Raw genomic sequence first — 20,793 nt, forward strand, 5'->3', positions numbered from 1 at the left:
TCAGAAAGTAAACAAACAGAGCAAACAAAGCTAGAACTTTTGAATTATTTGGGCTGGCTGATATTATTAGTTAGAATTGTGATTATTATTATAATTTATTTTAGACGGAGAAGAATAGGGATTAGAAACAACATCCAAAACAAACGAAACAATCTACAATCTCTTTTACGAATCTACATCCAAAACAAACGAAACAACAAATTGGAAGAAAAAAACTAACCTTAATTTACAGTAATAAAGATGTAAAACAGAGAGAATAGATGGTCGTCTCGATAAGCAATAGAATATTTCTATGATCTCGATTTTTTCTTCGTCTTTACCGCATATGGATTTGGAAGCGAGGGTTGGGAGAGGAGAAGAAAGATACGGTCAATCGATTTGGAGTGAGGGCTGAGATAGGAGAAGAAATAATTAATAGAATAGGTAGTCTATCAATTTAGGGTGAGGATTTTATTTGTAATTTAATAATTAATTAATGATTACATGTAAGCCTCTATGTAACCCATTATGTACACATAGCATTTTCCTATTTTTTAATACTATCAGATTATGATCTGTTCGCTTGAGTTTGTTTCCAAATTCCTTTGACCGGGTCTTAAAAGTTATTTATAGGAACTAATTTTTAATTAAGTGTATCATTTGTTAAGTATATGTTGTGGTAATTTTTGTAGTAATATTTTCGGGTTTTTAATTAAATGTGATAAATATTAAAATTATTTTACAAATTTTAAAAAATGAGGTAATGTTACATATTACTGTTGATCCGAGGTTACGAATCCGGATTTTGTGAGAATCCGAGATAATACTACTAAAAATTATAAAAATACTAATTATTATATAATAATAGTAAGAGTAGTGAAACAAGCTTTTAATATTTTTATTTATACTAATTAAATTTATAAAAAATAATAATCATAATAATTGTGTAGTATATCACAAATATAAACAATAACACTAAATATTAATATTTACTTTAATAGTGGTTTAAATCTTTATATTTTTAAACAATAATAATGACTATATTTATTATAATCATAATAATTAAAATAACAAGCATATTATTATAACATTTCTTATTTTTCTTTCTATCTATATTAATCAAATTTAGAAGGCAATACTAATAAAAACAAGGGATATGATTCTTAATTTTTTTATATTATTTTTATAAAATAGCTGTTTCCCACAGGTCAATTAAATAAAAATCGAGTCTCTCATATCTCTGCCCCTGCATCCATGGCTGCTTATGCTGCTCTTCTTGCTCTTGCTCGATCTTTGCAAGAGATCTTGGATCTTCAACAGTATGTCGATCCTCTTCACCAAGAAAAAATCATTTATCTCCATGGAATAGTTGATTTTATAGTCAGTTTCCTTGATAATTATTCAGATAAGTATCACGAAACACGGGGTGGCGTGGGAAACGAAATTAGAATAGCTGCGTATGAAGCTCAAGATTTCATGGATTCGTATTATTGTTCGGTATTAACTACTGATGATAGGAGTTTTTCAGAGGCAAATCTCGACGAGGTGAAGTTGGGTCGAGACTTAACCATGGCCTTTGAAAGGATTGGTTTTATTTGGGAAGAGATGATTAAGATGAACAACAGTGACACGGCAAGAGATCTCCGATCCGTATCTTATTCTTCTCATGTTGATCATTCATCCACTGCAAAAAAAATGGTATTGGGATTTGAAGATGACTTGATCTCAATCAAAGAACGGTTGTACGAAGATTCAACTAAACTCAAAATTATCCCAATTGTTGGGATGGGAGGAATCGGGAAGACGACTCTAGCTAAAAGAGCTTATGATGATTCAATTCTTGCTCCGCATTTTGATATCTATGCATGGATCACAATTTCTGCAGAGTATCAAAGAGGACAAATTCTTTCAAGACTTCTTCGTAACTTGAAGAAACTCGATAAGGAACAATCTCATAATCAGAGTGATGCTGCATTGGAAACACTGGTGTACCGAAATCTCAGGGGTAGGCGGTATCTCATTGTGATTGATGATATTTGGAGTACGAAGGCTTGGGATGATTTTAAGATGATATTTCCAGATGATGACAATAGAAGTAGGATCTTGTTAACTACTAGAATATTGGATGTGGCTGTTCACTTGGGATCTTCTGATACTCCAATTCACCAAATGAACTGTTTAAATGAAGATCAGAGTTGGGAACTACTTCAAGAAAGGGTTTTTGGACAACAATCTTGTCCTCTCCAACTGGTGGAAGTCGGGACGAAGATTGCAAAAAATTGTGGGGGACTTCCCCTTACCATCGTGGTGGTTGCAGGACTACTTCTTTCTTCAGGCAACGTGATGAGGGAAGAAGTGTGGGAAAATGTTTCTGAAAATATAAGTTCTAGAGAGCCTACAATTGCCATTCAGTGCTCAAAGATACTGTGTTTTAGTTATGATCGGTTACCTCTTCGACTAAAACCATGCTTCCTATACGTAGCAGCTTTTCCTGAAGATTCTGAAATTGATGTTTCTAAGCTAATCAAGTTGTGGGTTGCTGAGGGATTTCTGAAACCAAATGAGCAGTTCAAATGGTTGGAAGATGTGGGGGAACGTTATTTGGAGGATCTGGTGAACAGAAGTTTGCTGTTAGTGAGCAAGAAAGGGCCTGACGGGAAACTCGAAACTGTTGGAATCCATGATATGTTGAGGGAGATTTGCATAACAAAAGCTGAAGAAGAGGAGTTTCTTTATCATGTGTCATCCAAAACCAATTCCGGAACAGAATTTGTAGAGAATCCATATCGCCGCCTAAGAATTCATTGCACGAAGGATTTTCAAGAATGGAAAATCCTAGATTCGAGCGTGCGTTCGGTTCTACTTTTCTCCGCGAAATATCAGATGCCAAGAATAGATCTAAGGTCTAGGCACGTCGGTGTCTTGGATGCACCCCGAGTAACTTGGCCGAAATTGTCACATGTAATCTCTACATTCGTCAATTTAAGGTACCTTGCTTTTGCCTTAGACTATGCATCATGCCCCATTGGATTTCCAGTCTCAATATCCAAACATCCCAATCTCGAAACTATAGATGTTTGCATCATCGACTGGGGACAAGAAAGTAAATTGCAAGTACCATATGAAATTTTGAAGATGCCGAAGTTAAGGCATCTGATCTGGAACGATGATTTTCATTTATCCTATCCCTCTGACATAGGAATTGTTCACAAAAGTGATCTACAAACAATTGAGACAGTTGTCGATTTTATATTTGCTGAGGAGACCGTCAAAATACTTGTGAATCTGAAGAAATTGAAAGTTTGTTATTATATGCGGGATCATAACTGGGATTATTTTAATCTCGACAACCTTTTCCATTTGCAAAACCTCGAGGACTTAGAAATCAGTATGCTCTTAATAGAGGCTGATCCCTGGAACCATGCTTTTCCAATCGGCCTTAAGAAGTTAACTCTAATTGGAGTCCCTTTTACTTGGGAAAATATGACCATAATTGGGTCCCTCCCGAATCTTCAAGTGCTCCAGATGATAGGTATTATAGTTACTAAATTTTCCGAGTGGAAAGCAGTGGAAGGTCAATTTCTTCAACTCAAGTATTTTCGTTCTTCCTTTGATTATTTGGTGAAGTGGGAAATGGAAAAGGAGCATTTCCCATGCCTTGAAAGCTTGATTCTTCAGCGTGCCCCGTGGATCAATGAGATTCCTAGTGGCATAGGAGAAATAGATACTCTTCAATTCATCGAGTTGCAATATTGTCAAAAATCACTGGTAAACTCAGCAATGCAAATTCTGAAGCTGCAACGTGAAAATGGAAACGATGCTTTTCATGTTCGTGCCATTGATTACGATGGATACGGCATTTTTTTGAACGATTATTATGCCAACATTTGAAAGAGAAAATTGTGAGAATTTGTATTTGTTTGATGAAAGTTTTTTTTATTAGAAAATTAATCGAAGAAAATAGTGTGACGAGGATACACACTCGGTTTATACGATGGAAATGAGTGTCTTTTCCCATTTTCATTTTTCGCGACATCCCTTTAGACTGCGTTTACTTGGAGTGATTCATTTTAATGATCTCGAATGTCACCGAATGCTACCACCACACAAAATTCAGACAGCAGAACTTACATTAACAGCCGTAAGGGTGAGGGTTGACCTTCCTGAATTAGCACATATAGTTTCATAGACAGGCCATTTCCAAGTCCCTACAATGTTGTCTTAGACACAATCAAGGAATATATAGAATTAATTAAAGAAAGGAAACGATCTTATCATATCAGGTACTCTATAGAATTTTTAAACTTATTTTAAGATTTCAACTATTTTATAATTGATCAAATTCACGATTTATATATGGACTGGTGTATTAAAATTGTGTACAAAAGATGTATTATTCTATGTTACATCTGGAGTATTTTTATTTTTTTTTTTGATGTGATCAATTATTTGCCTTTAGGTCATCAACATATATATCAACTTCCATAAAAATGTCAGAGAATCACGTGACCTAATGATATTAGAATTTGGTGATAAACACTCCCAATTTAACATATATTAACCCGCATAAGATGAAATGAGTATTATACTATTATCGCACATCTCTGCTTTCTAAAAAGTATTTTAACTCCTCCCATTTAAGTTATTAAAATAGTATTTACAATAACTTGGAGAAGAAAATTTAATTTATAATGAATATTTTTATTGTTGCATCATATCTGTGAAATGCCATTACCTTTAGAGCACATATATTTTTAATCTAATTAATCCTTTTTTAAATATTTAAGTTATTAATTATGATTATTTAGTTATTTTTAGAATTTATTAAAATTAGGTTTTGGCGGTTCTTACGATAATTTGTATTAACTAAAAAAAGGTAATTTTGAAAACAAAATTAGATTCTTAATTATTTTTTTATAGACAATCTTATTAATTATTATTGGTACAATGCTCCCAAGCTGTTTCCCACACGCGAGTTAATTAAAGTCTCGCAGTCAACAATCTCGTGAACTCCCAGCTGTTTCGCACAGGCGAGTTATTTCTCTGTACAACTCTAGACTAAGTTTTATTTCTGATTCAAGGGATAATTCTATTATTTCAATTTTATCACCTATGAGGTTTTTTTGCTTTAATTTTATATTCGTGTTTGTTCAAGTATTTGTTGATTTATGATTTATTTATATGAAAGTTTTATGTTGATTAATCTGACAATTTAATTCGATATATAATTTTCTACTGTTATCCATGAATTCAGTGATCCGTAATTGTCATGAATCATTGGTACACGAGTAGCATAGATTAGATGTGTTGTGCTATCATAATATATTTAATCTAAATAAATCTAAGAAATTGGATTTATCAATTGCTGCTATCTCGATTGTTAGATTTCAAGATTAACTGTTTTCACAGATCTAAAAGCTATCGTTAATTAATATGGAACGCTATCGTGCCCAGTTAATTATTGATAAGTTTTGACTGGATGCTGGGTTTGGTCAATTAAATTAGGAAAATACAAGGATTTTAGCGGCTATCCCTATAATTCTAAGGTTAATTACTTGTAACTCCATGAATAATAATATGTTAGCCGATGAACAGTGACATAATTGAGTACTGAAAATCCCCTTGAATCAGAGTTTGGTAATTTAATTCTTGTTTAGATGTAGTTTTTTTATTACTTTTTTAATTTTAGTTTTAATATTTTATTTTGTTCTTATCCAACAAAACCACATGTTATTTATTTTTCTTCGAAAGAAATCATCTCCTATTCCCTGTGGATTCGACCATGCTCACAATTACACTAATTTTATCTAGAGAGTAGGAATTTAAGTTCGGTGGTCCGACGACAACACACCAAATATTGGCGCCGTCGTCGGGGAATGGTGCAAGGTGATTCATCAAGAAAAGAAGAATTTGAGAACTTTTTGTTGTGAAATACTTCGAGATGTTTCATCGACAAGTATTCACAAGTTTTTCTCAAGAAAACGGAGAGTCATTCTACGCAGCATGGAAGAGATTCAATAATTTAGAAACAATATTCTGGAATCATGATTTTTCTAACTATGTTCTTATTCGACTTTTCCTTAAAGGTTTGGATGGAGTTACACAAAGATGGGTATTTAATGGAACACTAACAACTTGTAGTCCACTACTTAGACGACCTGAAGACAGCGTGATATATTTGCTAAATGATATGGCCGACTTTGATTACCATCAGTATTGGGATCCTACGCTACAGAGTTGGAACCACCAATACACTACAGAAATTAGCCAATCTGATTTTACAAATCAACCTTTCGAGCATCAAGAAGATGAGGAAAAATAGTCTTGAATTAATCATAAGTCGACTGAATGATATGGAAAAAAAGCATGTGGCTTTGAATGAGCCAGCTATTGAGCCTCAGTTTGAAGAAGTTTTGGAAGAAATATCAAATGAAGATGAGCCACCAATGAAATTGATAGATGAACGCTCTCTTGAGACTATCGATATGAGCTCGTCGATAATATTATCATTCATACATCTAGGAGATCCTTGTCGTCCTCCCTTGCCAATTTCAACAGATTTTACTCTTCAAGATCCAACGATGATATTCTCATCACATGCCTATTATTTAAAGTCACGTTTTGTTGAGGAGACGAGCTTACATTGCATACATCAAGCCAAACTTGAGGGCACATGGTACCAAGACCCATATATGGTGTCATATGAGACGTACTTTGTGCATCAGCCGCTCTTTGAATGGGTGCTTTTGAGGGTCAAGCTGACGACTAAAAATCAAGCGCTTTTGGGAGGCAACCTAAATTTTTTGTTCTTATTATTTCTAATTTATTTTATTTATTTTTTATTTTTCTTTTTTTCAAATAGTACAATTTTGGTTAACTTTGTGCAGAAGATGTCTTCAAACAAGGCGTGAGCACGCCTTATAAGAATACCACATCTGGAAAAAAAAAAATTTGCCCTAGACACAGTAGATGTTTTCTAATGAGGCGTGATCACGCCTTGTGAGAAAACATCTTCTGATTTTGAAAATTTTTGGCCCTACACACAGAATATGTCGATCACGCCTTGTAAAAAAACATCTTTTGATGTTGTCTCAAGGCCAAATAAAAAAATAAATAATTTTTTTTAAAAAAACCAGAATTTATGTTTGTTTTATTTAAGCCTATTTATTCTCACCCCTTTCACATCTTCTCTCAGCAGCTTCCATCATCGATCCACAATTTCTCCCACCACAGCAATAGAAAGCTTTGCTTTACGATGCCCAACAATTCTCAGGGGAGTTCTCTAACTTCCCTTTTGTTTCTATTGTCTGAGTTGTGCATCTACTTTTTGTGTCATTGAGAACATTGTCACATATAGGTATGAGAGGGGTATATAGTTTTATTTCTAGTTTCAATTCCTATTTTTTCCAAATTTTTTTTGCATGTTTATTCGAAAAAAAAGAAAAATAGGAAAGAGTACGGCATAGTGAAGCTGTTTGATCCATAAAGAATTTAGTGTTTATTCGTTATCTCTCTCATTTGAATCTTGAATGCCTCTTATGCGAGTTAATGAAGAAAAAAAACTGATGTTTTCTTTGTGTGCAGTTGATTTTGCATTCTTACTGCTACATTTATGGGTAGTTGCTCTGGATGATGTGTTGAAATGACAAGTGTATGGGATCTAGCACACATACTGTTTTCTTTGGTGAGCTTCGAGCCTATGAGCAAACATTATATCATGCTCCATTTTATTTGATTGTGTGTTAGTCATCAAATGTTGATTTTTCTAGAACTTTCATTGTTATACATGTCTTTGTTGACACCTCGTGATGGATTAGATGCATAAACAAAGTAAAGGGCATTAGGTTCAAACCAGTTTTCTTTCGCATCATCTGTCCCGTTCTTTTGAGCCCACCCTGATTTATTTACCCCTAGTGAGTCAAGTTCGAGCCTGAGTCTATTTGTTGGATAATAACCACAAGTACAAGCCATGATAAATTCTTTTTGTTGATTATTCCTCTATTTGAACCTTGAATTGGATAATTATACAAACTTTTCGCATTTAGCATCGCTTTGAGCCAAGAAAGTGCAAATTTTTAAGATCGAGTGATTCATGCTCGAAGTCGTTGTCTAAAAAAAAAAAAGGTTCTTATGCAAAAAAAAAGGAAAAAAAATATATAAAAAAGGGGAGTGAGAAGGAAAATAAGAGCAACGAAGAAGAAAAAAATGCTCTTGGATGTTATAATGAGATTGAAGATGTTATTGTTAGCTGGATGCAATTGTCTCTATGTAAAGTGTGTATATGTTCTTTAGTTCCATAAACCGTTGTACTTCTTTCCTACATGACCTCTAGTACAACCCATTTATAGCCCTTGTTTGTGCATTAATTCATTCATTTGGTGGAGGATGTGATATATTCGCAAGCTTATGCTAATTGATGTGCTGTCGTTGTACCACCAAACTTAAATTCCTACTCTCTAAATAAAATTAGTGTAATTGTGAGCATGATCGAATCCACAGGGAACGAGAGATGATTTTTTTCGAGCAAAATGCAATAAAAAGGGGGATTTTTGTATATGAATTAAACAAAATACTAAACTAAATTTATCCAAGAAAGGAAAATAATAAATTAAATTGATAATTAATCACTAGAATAAAATGAAGAATTTAATATGAGAAAGATCTGATTCAAGGGAGTTCTACTATTTAATTATATCATTGTTTATCGGCTAACAAATAATTTATTCAAATTGTACCAATCAATTAACCTTAGAATTATATGGATAGCCGCTAAAATATTTGTGTTTTTCTAATTTAATTGACCAAACCCAGCATCCAGTCAAAATTTATCAATAATTAACTGGGCACGATAGCTTTCCATATTAATTAAAAATATCATTTTCGTTTTGTGAAAACAGTTAATCCTAAAATATAACAACCAAGATAACTGCGATTGATAGATCAAGTTTCGTTGATTTATTTAGATAAATATATTATGATAGCATAACACATCTAATCTATGCTACTCATGTACCAATCATTCATGACAATTACGGATCACTGAATTCATGGTTAGCAGTAGAAAATCCTATATCGAATTAAATTTTCAAATTAATCGATATACAATATTCATATAATTAAATCATAAATCGACAAATACTTGGAATAAAAAAAATATTGAATTTAAGAACGAATACCTCACAATGATAAATTAAACAGTAAAAACAACCCTTAAATCAGATATAAAACTTAGCCTAGAGTTGTGGAGAAAATCCTTGCGCCTTTCTTTTCTGCTCTTCACGCTAGTTTTCTTTGGAGAAGGTTGGGAGTTTGTGAGAAAATTCTTTTCCTTATCTTGCCGCCCCCGTCTTTATATTTGTGAATAGTAGGCAAATCCAAAGAGAAGAAAAGCTTCTGTACGTGATGTAGGTTTTTTCCTTTTTCTTTTTTTGGTCCATTTTGAGAAAAGCCCATTAATCTAAAAATAAAAACATAATCCCTAAAAATCAAAAAGATACTAGAAAATATTCTCCAAGAATATAGAGTTTTTTTATGAAAAAACTCTATCTAGTAATCTTCCTTAATATAAAAATTCCTCAATTCTCACTAGACGGCCGAGGAGTTGCCACACGGCGTGATCACGCCTTGTCCAAAAACCACTTCTGAATTTTTTTGCTTCAACTCTTCCACTAAGATAATATTGGCAACTTTAATTATGATATAAAATCACCCTTTTTAGCCCAGATTTATCGCAAGCGCAGAAAACCTCCTCCTACAATAAAATCACACAAATGTGTCGTTTAAGCACGTTGGACGTCGTAACAATGAGAGATATGACAACAAAAATACAAACTATTATGAGCCTATCAATAACCAAGACCAGATCTGCTGTCATTTCCCATAGTCAGCATTGTGTCAAGTTTTGATGAGCTTGAGTTGAATTTGGCAAGTGTTTTTGATGCTTTTTTCAAGATCATCCTTGACCTTACATAGTTAAAGGTCCTTCCTACTCAGCAAGACTTCAAGACGGGACAAGTTGCTCTTCAAATCTGTGTTTTCTTTTGAAAGTATGGAGTTTGTCTTATTTATTTTGAGCCAATCATTATAAATTTCTTCGTATATCATCTGGATGGTTTTCACAGTAAATTCTTCTTGGTCAGATCCCTGAATTTTATCGAGATCTGAGTTTTCCAGCGATTTAGCATTAAGGCATCGTGATATTGACTTAGTGTTGCGGCCTGGTGTTGCAACACCAAAGGGATTGACCTGCAGTTTATTCATATCTATCTGGATGGCAGTAAGGGAGGAACAATCGTCTCCTTCCTTAGAGTCACGGTCTTCATCTGTGTCCTCGTCACTCAAGGTGACTGCCAAGTTTTTATTTCTTCGAAGTCGGTTGGCACACTCATTTGCATAATGACCAAATCTGGAGCATTCTCGACATTGGACTGAGTCAAGTTTCTTTATCTCTGGTCGACCCAAAGCTTCATTCCTTGATCTAAAATTCCCTTGAATAGATGCAGACATTTTATTCCTTTCAGAAGGAACAAAAGAAGGTTTTGGTGTTGGCACAGTTTTCTTTTTGTCTCTCATTCATTTCAAGTACTCACCAAACTTCTAAGTAATCAAGGAGATTGACTCCTCACCAAGATCAGATTCATTTGTCTCTTGAATTAGACAGTTCATGGAGTCATCAGTGGTTTGTAAAGCAATGACATTCCCTTTATTTCTTTTCTATAGGTCCAGATTCATTTCAAATGTTCGAAGTGAGCTGATCAAGTCTTCTAGTTTAAGTGTAGAAGTGTCCTTGGACTCATCAGTGGCACAGATTTTGATATTGAAGCGTTCAGGGCGAGATCTCAGGACCTTGCTAACCAGCCTTTTGTTTGACATAGGATCACCGAAACTAAAAGCCTCATTTTCAATGTCACGTAATCTTCGATCATATTCTACAATAGTCTCATTTTTCTCCATTCTCAATCTTTCAAATTTGGAGGTTAACATCCTGAGTTTGGTTCTGCGAACACTTTCAGACCTTTCGCAGTGCTTTTGAAGAATATCCCATGCTTCTTTGGCAGAGATGCAGTTGGTGATGAGGCTGAACATGTTGACATCAACAGAAGTGAATATAGCATTGAGTGCCTTTGAGTTAAAGTTTGAGGTTTGGACTTCATCATTGGACCAAGAATTCTCTGGTGAAATTTTAAAGATGCCGAAGTTAAGGCATCTGATCTGGAACGATCATTTTCATTTTTCCTATCCCCCTGATATAGGAGTTGTTCATGAAAGTGATCTACAAACAATTGAGACAGTGGCCAATTTCATATTTATCGAAGAGATCATCAAAATACTTGTGAATCTGAAGAAATTGAAAGTTGCATATTATATGAATAATCATACTTGGGATTATTATAATCTCGAAAACCTTTGCCATTTGCAAAGCCTCGAGGACTTGCAAATCTCAATGCGCTCCTGGCCTGGTATCTCAATGACATGGAAACATGCTTTTCCAATCGGTCTAAAGAAGTTATCTCTACGAGGAGTCCTTTTTCCTTGGGAAAATATGACCATAATTGGGTTGCTTCTGAATCTTCAAGTACTCGAGATGATATGGATGGCAGTCAATGAGGTTTCAAAGTGGGTGATGATGGAAGGTCAATTTCTTCAACTCAAGTACTTCCACTCTTCCTTGGATTCTCTGTTGAAGTGGAAATGGAAAAAGAGCATTTCCCATGTCTTGAAAGCTTGATTCTTGAGGGTGTCAATTGGATTAATGAGATTCCTAGTGGTATAGGAGAAATAGATACACTTCGATATATTGAGTTGAAGTACTGTAACAAATCATTGGTAATGTCAGCGAAGCAGATGCAAAAGCATTAACATGAAAATGGAGATGATGCTTTCCGTGTTCGTGTCATGGATGACAATGAATACGGTATTTTGTTTTGAAGTCACATTTGAGAGAGCATATTGTAAGATTTTGTATTTCTTTCGATTAAAATTTTTTGTTTGACAATTATGCCAAGCAAATAGTGGAATGAGGAAATAAAAATAATCAGCTTAGGGCCAATGACTTATAGTTTCACTCAGCACTAAAATATCAAGTTTTACTCGCACTAAAATCTCAAATTTGGTACCAAATCTCAAGTTCGAGATTTAATTACAACAAATTTTTTTTTAAAAAATCAATTTTATATGCATATATCCACTTTTATGAATTTGGATACATATCTTATTAGTAAAATAAGAAATTGATGGATATTCATAAACATTTTTTTGGATAACTAAACCAACATATATTTAAATAATTTTTTTTTGAAAAACAAAAATAAGTTCAAATTTTTTTAAAAGATAAATTATTTAATATTGTACAAATAAAGAAATTGTTTTTTTAAAAAAATTTTGAATAACCATCTAAAAAGTGATATATTTTTAAAATTATTGAATTTGAGTTTCAACTCATTTTTTATATGTTGTCTTCCTAATTTAGTGAGAAGATATGTGTCCAAGTTCAATAAAAAAATAATAATAATGAAAAAAATTAAAAATAAAAAGCAGTGTCTGCTGCCAAAGGCAACGGACGGTACCATGTGCAGCTGCACATGGCACATTGCTATTTGAAGTGTCGCCATCGATAGTAGCATTTTGCCTTAATTTTGCCAAACTCGAAAATCGACCTTATTTTTAAGATTATATTTTAAAAAAAAATTAATTTTTTTTTTAAAAAAATCCCAATGTCTTTTTTTTATGGTTCAGATAATTATTCTGAATATAATATCTTACGTATAGTTCAGATAATTATTTTATGAAAGAGGACATATGACTCATTTTAACTTATATCAGATGTACCAAAATTTTATTTAAAATAGTCTAAAAATAGTATGTAAAATTTCTTTATTGAATGATTCTATCTTCATAGGAGAGTTAATTTCAACTCTTTTTTTCGATAAATAAGATTCCAACTAATTTAGAATTGATTAAATGGATCTAGCTTAATAAACAAAACAAATATCAACCAAAAAAAAGCCAAATAAAATGTACCAAAAAAGTGCAAAAATCTGATAGAAACAAATTTGACATTTAAACAATTAAATTGTGAAAAGTTAAAAAGAAAAGGAAAATGTATAAATTTTGATTGAGAACTTGCAAGTTTTGCAAACAATAAAGAGAAGTTGAAGTCCTAAAGATCATAATTTTTTTATCTTTCAATCTTTGATTATTATTATTATTACTAAAAATAATATCAAACATGAATTGTAATTAAAAAAAAAGATTGAGAACAACTTCAGAAAGACAAGTTAATAATATCTACAGTGAAACATGAAGTATTACCACTCTTCATGAAGTATTACCACTCTTCCGAAAGACTAGCAACTTGGCCGAATTTGTCACATGTAATCTCTAGATTAGTCAATTTAAGGTACTTTGCTTTTGCTTTAGACTATGTATCATTGCATGATGGATTTCTAGTCTCAATATCAAAGCATCCCAATCTCGAAACTATAGTTTTTCGTGTAACTGACTTCGGACGAGACAGTCTATTGCAAGTATCATATGAAATTTTAAAGATGCCCAAGTTAAGGCATCTGATTTGGGACACCCGGCTTCTTCGTTTATCCTACTCATCTGACATATGAATTGTTCATGAAAGTGATCTACGAACCATTGACGCTGTGATCGATTTTATATTTGATGAAGAGATCATCAAAATTTTGTATTGGTTTCGATGAAAGTTTTTTGTTCGACAATTATTCCAAGCAAATATTGGGACGCTGAGTTTGTTTGCCCGTTTCACTTGACAATATAATACAAAGTTTGGGACGATGTCGCGTATTTAAATATGATTGTAACAAATCTCTTCCAAATATATCTATGCACTTTTATGATTTAAAATGAATCAAAATTGATAGTATAGATTGAAACGTCAATTACTTTTTAACTTTAAAATCCTACTAATTTATCTATCTATATATACACACACACACACACACATATATATACCATAAAATTCGAAACACTCATTTAAAATAACTCAACCTTTAAAAATCTTAAATACATGAAAATCCATAAATCGTCAACCACCAAAATCATGCGTCAACTTTTAAAATAATCCAAAGCTTGACTTCAAAATAAGGCATAAAATCTTTCAATAAATAATCATCAAAATCTTTACTTCAAAACTTTACATACTAAGCTAATGCGGAAAATAAATGTCTTCGAGAGTGTATTGCCGGACCCGATGCACTCAAGCGTCAGTGCCTCCCTCAAAATCATCATCGTATGCGACTATTCAAACCTAGTGAGTATAAGGATTTAGCACAGTTCTAACCATACGTACAAAATAATACTATACATACACATGCAACTTTAAAATAAATCATTTAATAAAATAAGCTGGCGTAAAAGCTCATAATCATATAACAAATCATAAATCATTAAATGGTAAAGCTTTTCATTATCGTATATCATTTTGAGTGAAGTTTGATCCTTGAAAGTGACTAGTTGTAATCGTATCATGTGATCGACCGATCAGTCGTAGCTCACGAATGTACATGGGGCGGGGCGACAGCAACTTTCGTCACTGGGCCTCGGTCAAAAGTGTAAATACGATCGTCGGGCTCTCTCTGAGAGCATGCGCCCTGGAATTTAGTAGCAACTGGAGCACTCATATACCCTTAATTGAGTTTGCTTACAACAACAGCTATCACAGCAGTATCGGCATGGCTCCATACGAAGCTCTTTATGGAAGGAAATGTCGATCACCACTTTATTGGGACGAAGTGGGAGAGAAAGCCTTAGTGGGACCCGAGCTAGTACAAATGACTGTGGACAAAGTTAAGATTGTCCGAGAAAAGCTCAAGGCAGCTCAAGACCGACAGAAGAGCTGGGCAGATCTTAAAAGAAGGCCTGTAGAGTTCAAGGTGGGCGAGAAGGCTTATGTGAAAGTCTCGCCTATGAGAGGAGTTGTCAGATTCAGTAAAGCCGGGAAGCTGAACCCTCGATATGTTGGACCCTTTGAAATCTTAGAAAAAGTGGGCACGCTAGCATGCAGACTGGCACTGCCACCGAACATGTCAAGGATCCACAACGTGTTCCATGTATCCCAACTGAGGAGGTACATTCCAGACCCAATGTCACGTTTTAGAGGTAGAACCACTCTTAATCGAAAGGAACTTGGGAGAAGAACTGAAATACGAAGAAGTACCCATCAGAATTGTGGACATCAAAGAACAGGTTCTTAGACGACGTATTATCCCCTACGTCAAGGTACAGTGGTCCAACCACACAGAGTGAGAAGCAACTTGGGAAGTCGAGAGAAGATGCGGAAGGAGTATCCCTACCTATTTGGAGACCAAACCAACTCCAGTTTCGAAAACGAAACTTCCCATAAGGAGGGAGGGATGTAAGAACCGATTTTTTTAGCATGCAATTAATGACTATAAGGAAATTTGTCATATTTGATTATTGTAATAAATAAGATATACATATGAGGAGATAATTAATTGTTGGAATCTTTGTCACCAAGTCAAGGATACCTACAATATGGCATGCATATTTTCGAAAAATGCAAGGGGATATACAAGATTTGGTAAGGACCATCCAAGGCTAGAGGAATCAATGCATAGACTTGACAATTTTCGAAAATCCTCTTATTATTGTGCATAAAGATTGTTGTGCAAGAATAAACCACAAGGAAATTGGAAACAAATCCCATAATTCAGCCATCATATTTTTCGAGAATGACAAGGATATTGGAGTCAATATTAGGAGATTTGACACGATTTTTGGTATGATTTTTGTACCAAATTTAGCTCCACCCCCCTCCCCTATAAATAGTGCATCAACCCTAGTCATTCTCACACTTAAAACTCGAAAATTCCAGCACCTTGTCCTAGCCGAAACTCTGCACAAAATCGTCCAAGAAATCGAGCCAAAACGCTATCCGAGCAAGAACGCGAAGTGATCCATTCCCGAAGCCAAGAAACCACGTTTTAGCATCAATAGTTAATGTAAGTGGGATGTTTTAAATGCTTGAACTTTTGGTTTTATGCATATGAAAGTTTCGGTTTTTGCATGTTCCGTTTTTTAAAAAATACGGTCGAGTACCGTCGTTTTGTTTATACGTTTTTACGAAAGTTTTTACGTTATGTTTGGCACTGTGAGGATTCCCTGAAAATGGGTGGAATTCCAGCATATGGCCCTTAACGGTGGGATAGAACCGTTTTATGGTCTCGCCCCCTTAGAGGATCAAAACTTAGGGACTGACGTCAGTAAACCGTTAAAGGCGAAAAATCGCAGAGTTATTACGTTATGGAATTTACGTTACGATTATGAAAAGCATGTTGTACGTTTATGATATATTTCGAAAATGTTAATAAAATTGTTATGTTGTATTCAAAGTGCCCCCATTTACCGAGTATTCCCAAAATACTCACCATCCTTACAACCTGTCCCAGATAAGTCCGAAGAACAGGTCGAGGATGAAGAGTCCGAACAGTTTTGGGGTTGGTGATTCGCAAGAATAGTAGTAGATTTTATTTCGAATGTTCTGATTTAAATGAATTGTAAGACGCTTCCGCATTGATCACTTTTTCGTTGGATTTCGTTATTGTAAAGACAGTTGTTACGTTTAAATTATGATATATAAACTGGTTCGGTTTATACTGTGCTACAAAAGGCTTGTTGTTTCGATTGTGTGATTGTTAAACAACGCCGGTGTCAATCCCGATTTTCGGGGCGTGACATTTAAGTGGTATCAGAGCTGCCAGGTTCATAATCCAAGTGGGAAAAAAATCGATTTTCGAAAAAAAAAAATCGAAAAATCGTCGGAATTTTAACTCGAGGCCGATGCTATCCCCTCCGAAACGGCCCAACGATCGAGACTCACGACCCTAAAGTCGTGAGGTAGGGGCTGAAATCGCGAAATTCCTCCGTTTAGGTCCTCCGAAACGTCGTTTTTGCCGTTTTAGGAAATATTCGTAGACCCTATAACTTCTCGTAGGAAATTCCGAATTCGATTCCGTCAATTGTTCTGGAATCCTCTCGACATATGCTTCGAACCCATATGTCAAATTCCAAACTTTCCATTTTTGGAAAAAAATATATATTTATTTAAATTTCGAAAATTTCATATAGTTTTGCATATTCTCACTTGTTATATACTGTTTATTTCGGCTTCTGAGCATTTCCAGTTTTTTCGATTTCAGGAAATGGCTCCATCTACCCCTATGCGACCCCGCACCCGTGCCCAAGCTGCCATCCGTATGAAGCAGCTTGCCCTTGACAATCAGTCGCGCCTGATTAATCGACTTCGAGCCCGGTTAAGCGATAAGAGGCAAGAAATTCAGACTCTAGCCACGGAAAAGGAGGACATAAGGGTCCAACTCAATAAGGCGATCTATCAAGGAGAGTTGGTAAGAGGAGATAACATGGATTTGAGGGATGGCATAGAGCATGGCTTGTATCAGAGAGAAAAGGCTACAAGAAGATATCGACCGGTACCGAAAAGAATTGGAGGAAGAAAAACAGCTGAATGCCAGGAGCAAAAAGAGACTGGAAAATTTAAGTGAGGCTATAAGCTGCATTGCCAAGGTGAACCATCAACTGACTCAACAGGGTGAAGCGCTGAAGAACAAGATCAAGGAGAATAAGAGGGGGTACGAACTGCGCCACCAGTGTACCATAGATCTGTTGGACGAGGCAGAGGCAGATGTTCAGGGGTGGAAGACGCAGGTGGCCCAGCTTAATGCAGAGAATGCCCAGCTCACCCACATGGTGGAGCTACTGCAAGAGGCAGAGCCGGAGGAGGAACCGGAGGAAGAGGAGCAGATAGAGATCGACGAGCCTATAGCTGCCATAGGAGATGGAGAGATAGATGATTAGAGTTTCTTAGTGACCTTTCCTTATTACTAGGAGTTTATCTTTCCATTGTTGCTATTTTATTTCAGTCAGTATGATTTATTTCATTCAGTACGCTTTGTTCATTCAGTTGTTTCTTTACATTCGAAAAATTAATAAAGTTATGTTTAATTATTTATCTCTATTGTTCCAGCATAACTTAATTATTCAATCCTGTCATTATGCACATCAAATTCTTAGAAGCATTTAAATTGTAGGATATGGCCGGTAGACCACCAAGACAAAACCGCAATACCCGATATGCTAACAACAACAACAATGCCAACGACGAAGGCAACGTACCTCCGCCTCAGTTCAGTCTTAATCAAGCAGACTTGATGGCCATAGCCACAATCGTGGCAACAACACTGCAAGGGTTAGTGAACCCGAATGCCAATCAACCACCACCACCTCCACCGCAGCATGGAGTCAAGTTCCATTATGAATCACTGCGCAAGAACCGGTGCCCGACGTTCCAAGGGGACGCAGATCCTGAGTTAGGCCAAAACTGGTTGAAAAGCGTGGAAACTCAGATGCGACTGCTAGAAATACCCGATGCTCTTAAAGTGGATGTGATAGTACCCTTCCTTGAAGGTAAAGCAAGTAAGTGGTGGGAAGCAGTCTCCCCAGCCATGTTAACCGCCGGGCCAATCACATGGCAGCGCTTTCGAGATGCATTCCTCAAGCAGTACTTTCCAGCCGAAGTCAGGTTGCAAAAGTTGAGTGAGTTTGAAAATCTGACTCAAACTCCGGATATGTCAGTGGTAGAATACACATCTCAGTTTAATTCTCTTGGATCCTATGCACCGACAATCATGGCAGATGAAGCTCTGAAATTGCACCGCTTCAAAAATTTTTTGAACAGCAGAATCCAGTCGGCTTTGGCAATCTACCAACCTGCGAACTTTTCAGACTTGATGGGCGCAGCTATCCGAGCTGAAACTGATATCCAGCGCAGAGAGAAAGAGATTAGGAACAAAAGGCATATGAATAATCAGTCCTCTCTTGGCAGTCAGTCGTTCAAGAAACCGAACCATTCCGACAGACCATCTAAAGGGCCTTCGCCTGCCTCAGGCTACGAGGCCATTAAGCCTTGCCCAACTTGCCACTTACGACACCTGGGAGAATGTCGTAGAGCCAGCGGCGTCTGCTTTGGATGCGGGAAACCAGGACACCGTATGGCAGATTGTCCAGCCGCCACCAACAAAACAACTGGACCAGGTAAAGGAGACGAGTCAAGCTCAGGGGCGAATACCAATAAACCGCGGGAGAACAAACCGAATGCCAGGGTGTTTGCCATGACGCAGGAGGAGGCAGATGATGCAAGCGATGTTGTGTCAGGTACCATATTTATTCAGCAAGTGCCTGCTTATGTGTTATTTGACTGTGGTGCCATACATTCCTTTATGTCTAAGAGATTTGCTAAGAAGCTAAAACGTAAGCCCGTTAAGCTAACTGAACCCTTCCGAATAGCCACACCTACTAGTAGAGCTATTGAAACTGACGAAATCTACCGAGATTGTAGAATCAGTATCAGTAAGCAGACTTTTAGCGCCGACTAGATACAATTGATCATGGTCGATTTCGACGTCATCTTAGGAATGGATTGGTTAGTAAGAAACAATGCGATAGTAGATTGTAAGGGAAAGGAAGTTAAACTCCTAACCGCAGAGCAGAAGGAAGTTGTGTTTCATGGTAAATCCAAGGAACGGAAGTTGCTACTTTCCGCAGCTCAAGCCTGGAAAGCCATGAAATCAGGAGAGGACATATATCAATCTGGTTCCTGGTGCGGCACCAATCTCTAAGGCACCTTACAGAATGGCACCAGCCGAACTCAAGGAGCTGAAGGAACAACTCCAAGAATTGCTAGATAAAAGGCAAATTCGACCGAGTGTGTCCCCCTTGGGAGCTCAAGTACTTTTCGTGAAGAAGAAAGACGGGAGTATGAGATTGTGCATCGACTATAGAGAATTGAACAAGATCACCATCAAGAACCGGTACCCTCTACCGCGGATAGACGATCTGTTCGATCAGCTCAAAGGAGCCGCCGTCTTTTCTAAACTAGATCTGAGGACAGGTTATCACCAGTTGAAGGTCAGGGCTGAAGATATCCCCAAGACAGCCTTTCGAACCAGTTATGGGCATTATGAATTCATGGTAATGTCTTTTGGTCTTACCAACGCACCGGCAGCATTCATGGATCTGATGAACATAGTATTCAAGCCATTCCTGGATCAGTGCATAGTGTTATTCATCGACGATATCCTCGTCTATTCTCCTGATGAGACGAGCCATGAAGAACACCTTCACCTTGCGTTGCAAACTTTGAGAGAGAATAAGCTTTATGCTAAGTTCAGCAAGTGTGAATTCTGGCTAAAGAGTGTGTCCTTCCTGGGACATGTAATTTCGAAAGCAGGAGTGTCAGTGGATCCAAAGAAAGTACAAGCAATCACAGAATGGCCGAGACCGAAGAACGCCACCGATATCAGAAGCTTTCTTGGATTGGCAGGCTACTATCGGAAGTTTGTCGAAGGGTTCTCCTCGATAGCCGTGCCACTGACGAAGCTCACACAGAAGAATTCTAAATTTATTTGGGATGACGGTTGTGAGAAGAGTTTCCAGACACTGAAAGAGAAACTCGCATCCACGCCAGTATTGATCCTGCCCCGCAGAAAATAAAGATTTCACTATTTACAGTGACGCCTCTAAGGACGGTCTAGGATGCGTACTAATGCAAGAGGGAAGAGTGATCGCCTACGCATCCAGGCAGTTGAAACCGCACGAACAGAACTACCTTACGCTTGATCTGGAACTAGCAGCGGTTGTATTCGCCTTAAAGATTTGGAGGCACTACCTCTATGGTGCTAAATGTGAAATCTTCACAGACCATCAGAACCTCAAGTACTTGTTCACCCAAAAGGAACTTAATATGAGGCA

General features: G+C 36.3%; 3 protein-coding genes across 4 annotated transcripts; all 3 read left to right on the forward strand.

Annotated features, from left to right (window-relative positions):
* Nucleotides 1-1,172: 1,172 nt before the first annotated feature.
* LOC142529517 (putative late blight resistance protein homolog R1A-10) lies at nt 1,173-11,494 on the forward strand. Of its 2 annotated transcripts, XM_075635070.1 has the most exons (2): nt 1,173-2,966; nt 11,232-11,494. In XM_075635070.1, the coding sequence occupies exons 1-2, from the start codon at nt 1,234-1,236 to the stop codon at nt 11,242-11,244; spliced, it is 1,746 nt and encodes a 581-aa protein (XP_075491185.1). In that variant the 5' UTR covers nt 1,173-1,233; the 3' UTR covers nt 11,245-11,494. The 2 variants fall into 2 exon arrangements, with proteins under 2 accessions (XP_075491185.1, XP_075491184.1); XM_075635069.1 differs by lacking the exon at nt 11,232-11,494 and having other exon boundaries at nt 1,173-3,894.
* Nucleotides 11,495-18,077: 6,583 nt separating this feature from the next.
* Nucleotides 18,078-19,418, forward strand: LOC142528263 (uncharacterized). The gene has a single exon (XM_075633314.1). It carries the CDS (start codon nt 18,078-18,080, stop codon nt 19,416-19,418), a length of 1,341 nt encoding a protein of 446 aa, XP_075489429.1.
* Nucleotides 19,419-20,016: 598 nt separating this feature from the next.
* LOC142528264 (putative mitochondrial protein AtMg00860) lies at nt 20,017-20,535 on the forward strand. The gene has a single exon (XM_075633315.1). It carries the CDS (start codon nt 20,017-20,019, stop codon nt 20,533-20,535), a length of 519 nt encoding a protein of 172 aa, XP_075489430.1.
* Nucleotides 20,536-20,793: the final 258 nt, after the last annotated feature.

The sequence above is a fragment of the Primulina tabacum genome, chromosome 16 (genome assembly GCF_025594145.1).
Source record: "Primulina tabacum isolate GXHZ01 chromosome 16, ASM2559414v2, whole genome shotgun sequence".
NCBI classification, from domain to species: domain Eukaryota; kingdom Viridiplantae; phylum Streptophyta; class Magnoliopsida; order Lamiales; family Gesneriaceae; genus Primulina; species Primulina tabacum.

Excerpts from the sequence above, each read along its gene's own strand:
- LOC142529517 (XM_075635069.1), top strand. The coding sequence starts at position 1,234 with ATGGCTGCTTATGCTGCTCTTCTTGCTCTTGCTCGATCTTTGCAAGAG.
- LOC142528263 (XM_075633314.1), top strand. The coding sequence starts at position 18,078 with ATGGCCGGTAGACCACCAAGACAAAACCGCAATACCCGATATGCTAAC.
- LOC142528264 (XM_075633315.1), top strand. The coding sequence starts at position 20,017 with ATGTCTTTTGGTCTTACCAACGCACCGGCAGCATTCATGGATCTGATG.